Source organism: Salvelinus namaycush, chromosome 15 (genome assembly GCF_016432855.1).
Source record: "Salvelinus namaycush isolate Seneca chromosome 15, SaNama_1.0, whole genome shotgun sequence".
In the NCBI taxonomy this organism is placed as follows: Eukaryota; Metazoa; Chordata; class Actinopteri; order Salmoniformes; family Salmonidae; genus Salvelinus; species Salvelinus namaycush.
The window spans coordinates 7,355,462-7,363,344 of record NC_052321.1 but is presented as its reverse complement, the minus strand read 5'-3'; the positions used below and the strand labels follow the sequence as shown (position 1 = coordinate 7,363,344).

General features: G+C 41.3%; 1 protein-coding gene across 5 annotated transcripts in view; it reads left to right on the top strand.

Annotated features, from left to right (window-relative positions):
* Positions 1–382: 382 nt before the first annotated feature.
* LOC120060156 (protein max) overlaps positions 383–7,883 on the top strand; it is a 30,525-nt gene continuing 23,024 nt past the window's right edge. For 3 of the 5 annotated variants that reach the window (XM_039009275.1, XM_039009272.1, XM_039009271.1), the window contains exons 1-2: positions 384–550; positions 928–954. In XM_039009275.1, coding sequence (XP_038865203.1) covers positions 515–550; positions 928–954 — 63 coding nt within the window. In that variant the 5' untranslated portion in view covers positions 384–514. Of the gene's footprint in view, positions 551–927; positions 955–7,883 lie in introns of all 5 variants that reach the window. The other 2 variants (XM_039009274.1, XM_039009273.1) reach the window with 2 other exon arrangements.

Sequence of the window (7,883 nt, the reverse complement as noted above, 5' to 3'; positions counted from 1 at the left end):
ATGTTCATGCCTATTACACATGTATATCGCATTTGTTACTAAATATAAAAATAAAGAAATAAAGAAGATAGTATTCAACATTGACAGTATAAGAGGCCGATATTGCTATTGTAGCGATCCACGTGTCTCAATCGTTGCCCCACTGAAGCAGCTACTGTCTAGACTACACATCCCAGCCTACATCGCGAGGAAAATAGAACGCTTTTGACGTTATTCTGACGCACTGCATTCCTTTCAGTCGTGGGTAATGTAGTTAATAGACAAGCCACTTCACGGTTTTGAGTAATTGGTTATTATTGTAGGAAAACTACAAATCCCATACACCTCCAGGAATATTGCGGAACGGTAGCTGTCTGTGTTGAGGCAGTCACGTGTAAATAGTGTTCGTTGAGTCTTATTTCTTTCGTTCTTGACTGTAGAGAGAGTGGTCTGTCTGTGCATTTCCCTTATCGTTAGGTGTTTGCTTCATGTTGTGAGCTATCCTTTCATTTTAAATTCACCATTTCACCGAAGAATGAGTGATAACGATGATATCGAAGTCGATAGTGACGTGAGTAAATGTATATTTCGTTACTTTGCTAGCTTGTTGACTAGGTAGCGAGCCATTAAAACGCCTAGTATTTATGAACCCGTGGCTGCTAGCTAGTTGCTAACTACCTAGCTAGTTGGCTAGTACAGTAACTGGTAGTGAGCTAACGTTATCCACAAGAACACCAACAGCTCATAAAAGGTTAGCTAGCTCAGCTAGTAGCAAGCAGTGCTGACTCAGAAATGGATTATGTTCACTTACCAGCTAGCTACAGATATTCTTTGCATTAGGTTTGCTGCAATTATGGGGGTAAAATTGATTGCTAACTAAGTTAGCTAGATCACGCTACATGGAATTGTGGCTACAATCGTACTTTTCTGTTCTGTTTCTTTTTACAGGAAGACTCACCGAGATATCACAATGTGGTGCGTAATGTTAAATATATCCAAATTATTGGAATTCTATCAAATGTATTGAAATTATGCCGTGATCATATCTGGCAAAAAAAAACATGTTCCTTCTGCTAGCTAACGCTAGATGATACACATTGGCCATTCCCGGTAAGCTTAGCAAGTGATGGTGGGAATGGATACTGTGGCGGAATAAAAGGGTTTCCTGCATTTAGTGAGTGAGAATAAATCAACCAACCTTGTTGTTAACTAGCATGCAAACCTAGCCACATACTCCCCCCGAATATACCATTGCACACTACACACACGGAGGATGTAACTAGTAGCCAGAATGTAAGGAGGTAGCTGAAAGATGGGGGTTTGGACAGGAGTCAGCAATTTGTCCTGTGGCAACTATGATTTTACTTTTACATAATGCCTGCGATATATCCATCAAGCCGATGTTTTTGCTTTCGCACATATCATCTTATCCATGTGTTGAAGGATATGTTCATCCCACACGCGGCTAGGAGTTGGAGACACGGAATTTATGCTATATTTAGAATAAATCCAATCCTGAAAAACACGGCAGCAAGCCGAAGCATAGGTACAAAAAAATACTAACCAGCTTCTCCTAGGCATACTGTTCACGACCAGATGCGCTTTTGCCAAATATACTTCTAGGTCATCTGTTTAATCATGAAGTGGCAATTAAATCGCAAATGCGATGCTTTTGAAATGGGAATTTACTAGCTGGCTATTGACAATAGTATCTGTTTAGTTAATAAATGACTGCTTCGTCATGTAAGGAAAGGTGAAGTCACGGAGCCACTGTTTGTTTTTAGGGGTTCAGAGTGAAAATTATATAAAATCGTATTTATTTGTCACATGCTTCTTAAACGACAGGTGTAGACTAACAGTGAAATGGTTACTTACAGGCCGGTCCTAACAATGCAGAGTTAAAGATAAAACAAAAAGTATAAATAGTGACACAAGGAATAAAGAGTGTGTAACAATAACATGGCTATATACAGGGAGTACCAGTACCAAGTCGATGTACTATGTAATTGAAGTAGCTATGTACATATAAGTAGGGTTAAAGTGACTAGGCAACAGGATAGATAATAGACAGTAGCAGCAGAGTATGTGGTGAGTGTCTATGGCGTCAGTATGGGTGTGTGTGTTGGGGTGTCGGTGCAAGAGCTTGCTGAATAGTTAATCAAATGGTTACACAATCTTGTTTAGCAGTCTTATGGCTTGGGGGTAGAAGCTGTTTAGGGTCCTGTTGGTTCCAGACATTGCACTTGTACAGCTTGATGTGCGGTAACAGAGAGAACAGTCTGGCTTGGGTGGCTGGAATCTTTGACCATTTTTTGGGGGCCTTCCTCTGACACTACCAGGTATAGAGGACCTGGATGGCAGGGAGCTCGGTCCCAGTGATGTACTGGGGCGTACTCACTACTAAGGTTGCACATTTTGGGGAATATTCAGAGATGGAAATTATCCATGGGAATTAATGGAAATATATGGGAATTAATGAGAATATATGGGAATTAACGGAAAGATATGCACATTAATGTTAATACCATTTAAATATAATTGGGTTTTTGCTTTGGATATATTTACCATATCATATGGAGACAGAAATATAAACCTTTTACCTTATCATAAGTAGACATAATTTCAAATGATTGAAGCCTTCCAATAGAAATTTAAAAAACAATTTAGTTACGAATTGAACTTTTAATGAAATGAGTTGACTCTTTACATGGGATGATTTCACTGAACAACAAAATAAAGGGAATATTGAATGATCCCCAATGATCCATCGCATCTTCCAAGAACGTTTTCAACAAACATCTGTAAAATTATAGTCTAGAAACTACATCTTTGGTTGTCTTCCTCTCAGCCTTCCATGTCTTCTCCCTGGACCTACTCAATGTTCACCTCTTGAACATCAGACTCTGAGGCCTCATCTTCACTGTCACTTTCCAACCTTGTTGAGGATGGCTCGTTGTCAGGCTCAAAAAGCCTCAAATTTGCCCGAATGGCCACCAATTTTTCAACCTTTGTATTTGTCAGCCTGTTGCGTGCTTTGGTGTGTGTTCCCTAACAAGGACCAGTTGCGCTCGGAGGCGGCTGATGTTGGTGGGATTGAGGATGATGGAGGCAACAGGGAATGAGCCTCAGATCCACCAAGTCCCTTCCACCAGGTGGCTGATGAGATGTTGGCACGACTGCCATATTGCATCTCCATCCCAAAGCCCTTGCTTGGAAGTGTACTTCGCCAGACTGCCAAGAACCTTGCCCTCATCCAGGCCAAGGTGGCGAGACACCGTAGTGATGACACCATAGGCCTTGGTCATCTCTGCACCCGACAGGATGCTCTTGCCAGCATACTTGGGGTCCAACATGTACGCTGCGGCGTGTATGGGCTTCAGGCAGAAGTCTTCATGCTTTTTGATGTATTTCAGAACTGCTGTTCCCTCTGCTTGGAGCAATAGTGAAGTGGGCAGGGCAGTACGGATTTCTTCTCTTACATCTACAAGCAGAGTCTGAACATCAGACAGGATGGCATTGTCTTTCTCAATCCGTCCTATAGATTTCAGGCTGCTTACCACTCTCTCCCAAAATACATCATCCAGGAGGATCCTCTTGATGGGGCTGTCTATTTCGGCAGACTGTGATATGGCCATTTCTTGGAGAGACTCCTTCCCCTCCAGGAGACTGTCAAACATGATGACAACACCACCCCAACGGGTGTTGCTGGGCAGCTTCAATGTGTTGCTCTTATTCTTCTCACTTTGCTTGGTGAGGTAGATTGCTGCTGTAACTTGATGACCCTTCACATACCTAACCATTTCCTTGGCTCTCTTGTAGAGTGTATCCATTGTTTTCAGTGCCATGTTGTCCTTGAGGAGCAGATTCAATGCATGAGCAGCACAGCCAATGGGTGTGATGTGAGGGTAGGACTCCTCCACTTTAGACCAAGCAGCCTTCATGTTCGCAGCACTGTCTGTCACCAGTGTAAATACTTTCTGTGGTCCAAGGACATTGATGACTGCCTTCAGCTCATCTGCAATGTAGAGACCAATGTGTCTGTTGTCCCTTGTCCGTGCTCTTGTAGAATACTGGTTGAGGGGTGGAGATGATATAGGTTATTATTCCTTGCACACAAACATTCAACCACCCATCAGAGATGATTGCAATACAGTCTGCTTTCTCTATGAATTACTTGACCTTCACTTGAACTCTGCATCCAGCAAATGAGTAGATAAAGCATGTTGGTTGGAAGGGTGTATGCTGGGCGAAGAACTTTCAGAAATCTCTTCTAATACACATTGCCTGTGAGCATCAGAGGTGAACCAGTTGCATACACCCCTCAAGCAAGACATTCATCAGCATTTCTCAGACTACGTTCCTCCATTGAGTCAATAAAACTTCTGATTCCAGGAGGACCATGAGATGTTGCTATCGATAAGGTGTCTACTTCTATTCGAGGTGAACATGATGAATCAGAGGGACTTTTATCAGAGGTTGCTTGTTGTGAGCGCTGAGGGAACTTTATGCACTTGGCCAGATGATTCTGCATCTTTGTTGCATTCTTCACATATGATTTGGCACAGTATTTGTAAATGTACACTGGTTTTCCTTCTACATTAGCTGCAGTGGAATGTCTCCACACTTCAGATAGTGCCCGTGGCATTTTCCTGTAAAAATTAGAAAAAATGAGTAAAAACCCAAATACAATGTACACAAATAGTTAATCAGTTTGATTGAACAACTCCTTAGTAAGATAACAGTTTTAAAATGAAACATGTATGGAAACAGGTGAATTAACACTCCTCAGTTAGTTTTAGCTTGTTTGAGCCTGCTAACTAGCAAAAATTGTTAACAAGTTAGAAATGATTGAAACACACTTTGCTGAAAGGCTTCTATTTACTAGTTCACAGAGCATGTAGTCCTTGGCTCAGACTGTATGGTAGTGTGGGCTCAATAGCATCTCATTAGTGTGTAAGATCTTGAGAATCAGCTGTACATGTGATGGAAGAGTGCACTGTGCATGCAGAGGGTTGCAATTCCATTGAATTGGGGATAGTTTAACCAAAATATGCCACAAGACCTAGAATTGCCTTATGTGTATCCCACAAAAAAGGTTCACTGTTATAAGCTAACATTTTGGATGAATTTAAGCAACAATTCCCAGGAATAACTTCCCAGAAATGTATCGGAGTGTTTCCGACCCTTTGCAACCCCACTCACCACCCTATATAGCGCCTTGCGGTTGGATACCTTGCAGTTGCCGTACCAAGCGGTGATGCAGCCAGTCAAGATGCTTTCAATGGTGCAGCTGTAGTATAACTTTTTGAGGATCTGAGGGCCCATGCCAAGTCTTTTCAGCCTCCTGAGGGGAAAAAGGCTGTTGTGCCCTCTTCACAACTGTGTGTGTGTGGACCATGTTAATTCCTTAGTGATGTGGACACTGAGGAACTTGAAGCTCTCGATCTGCTCCACTACAGCCCCATCGATGTGGAAGCGTAGCTGTGAAACCTATTTGTTCTCAGATGTTCTTTTTTTCTTGACATAGCAATATATTCTGTAGTAAAAAAAAAAAAATCTAATTTGGCACACAAACTAGAGGCCATGGGTAACTGGGTCTAAAAGAATGGCACAGATTAGCCTATAAGTGGCTCTGTTATAAAGCAGTCTTACTTAAACCCTCATATCCGTCGCCCTGTTTGATTTAGAGACTTAACTTTCTATGTAGGTGTCTTTCCTCATGCTGAACAAATTCCAGCATGTGGACCCATAAGGTCTGTCAGGATAGATTTTCCTCCGTCTCGGTCATTTGAATACCTTTTTTGAAAAATATATTTTCGTGAATTATACGTACAAGTAATGCCAAATTCACAATAGTCCCTAGAGAGTTTGAGAAGATAACACTGAAGCATTCAAACATGGCCTCACTATACCAGTAGATGCACATTAGCACATATTCAAAAACAAGTGTCATACTTAAAAAATCTTCTCATGAACCATAGGTCCAAATGACACCAAATTTAGAATATGGGCCCATGGTACATGTCTTAAATTAGTTTGAGCCCAAAGGATTGGTCAAAAGATGGCTGATTTTTACATGTCTATTTAAACTACTGTAAATCCACTCCACAGTGGCCTATCAATTTAAAGCTTGTCATCGTCATCATGGACGTCCCTAAGATGATCTGCGATAGTCTTCTCCTCATGAACCCTACGCCAGATTCACTCCAGATTTTTGTATTTAGACACCTTACATCAGTCTTTAATGGCCGCACTGTACCAATAGATGCATGTTAGCACATATGCTAACGCTAAAAATAATGTAAAAAATCTTATGTGAAATTGACTGCAGATTTGCTATATAGCCTCTAATAAATATGATATTGATTAGCTGCTTCATTCAAAGTAACACTGAAAATATTTCACTAATCTTAACATAAACCATTAGTCAAATTGACCTCCGAATTGGTATGCTATATAAACTCAATACGTTAATGACTTTAAGAATTAATTACCTGCTGCATTCAAAGATGACCAACTTACAGCATTAAACTTCACTTGCATCATCCTTGTGGTATTGAGAGATAAACATGGTAATGCGGTCACTGATTGAACATACAGGAAGATAGTGCTTGTTTTCTTATCCAACTGATCTTGTCCTTTCCATCATCTTCTGAACCCCGTTCATTGCTGCTCACAGCTATATTCTTGTCTGCGTGTTTCAGCTAGCTAGTGATTAGTGCCATATTTACTGGACAGGTCACTGTGTACTTACTGGACAGGTCACTGTGTACTTACTGGACAGGTCACTGTGTACTTACTGGACAGGTCACTGTGTACTTACTGGGCTGCTGGCAGGCTGAATGAATGACGTAGCCACGTTGCATACCGGTGAAGAAAACGCGCGTGCTGGTGGCAGGGACATACTTTTGCATTACAGCACATAATGTTTTTCCCCTGTCAGCTAGGTCAGTGTTTATCAAACTGATTCGCATGGACTCAACACATAGTGAACACTGATAATATAGGCAGGGCTTTTATGTCATATTTTTTCAATTTCCAAATAGTACAAATTACAATAGGATATTCCAAAAACAAATATGTACCATGGTTGACCATTTTTGGATGAGGATTGGACTATGAGAACAATTAGACTGTGTTTTGCACATCTCACTTTCAAGTAACCTACAAAATAATCTTTGTTGTCGACGATTCCAATCGATTCCTCATATAAATCTGTTTTAATGCATCTCAAACGTGAGATGTGATGTGACCCATATCTGAGATATATATTTTTTAGTTTTTACATAGTTAACCCAGACATACTGGCTCCTGTAAGACAATAGCTTCCACTGGGGCCCACCTAGTCCCCGAAGAACATGTTTATAAAGTGGAACACACACTGATAAGGATGAGACCTCTCATAACAGGGCATAGTGTACGGACACTGTGTGTATCAGCACCAGAAGTATCTAGCTGTGCAGGGACACTTCATTCTGAGTGTCAGAATTACACGTTGGAAGTGCAGTCAGTGACCTGCTGTCTCTCAATGCAACTCAGTTCTGAAGACTTTCAGCACAATGCAGGGGTGCCACTGGTTTAGTTGGAGGACAGTTACTCTGCTATACTACTGTACTCTAGTCTACTTCACTATTAATTTGTCCCACATGGCACCCTATTCCCTGTATACTGCACTACTTTGGCCAGAGTCCTATGGGCCCTCATCAAAAGTAGTGCACTACAAAGGAAAAAGTGTGCAATTTGGGATTCAAACACTTACTCCACTCAGCAACAATTGGAGGTGTTCTTCTGTTTTCGTAATTGGTTGCTGAACGACCTATGGCAACCTCCTTCCCCTTCACGCCGTGTGATTTGAGATGCTTAATATCAAAGATGTTTATAGTCACGCCACACCCTTACTGTAC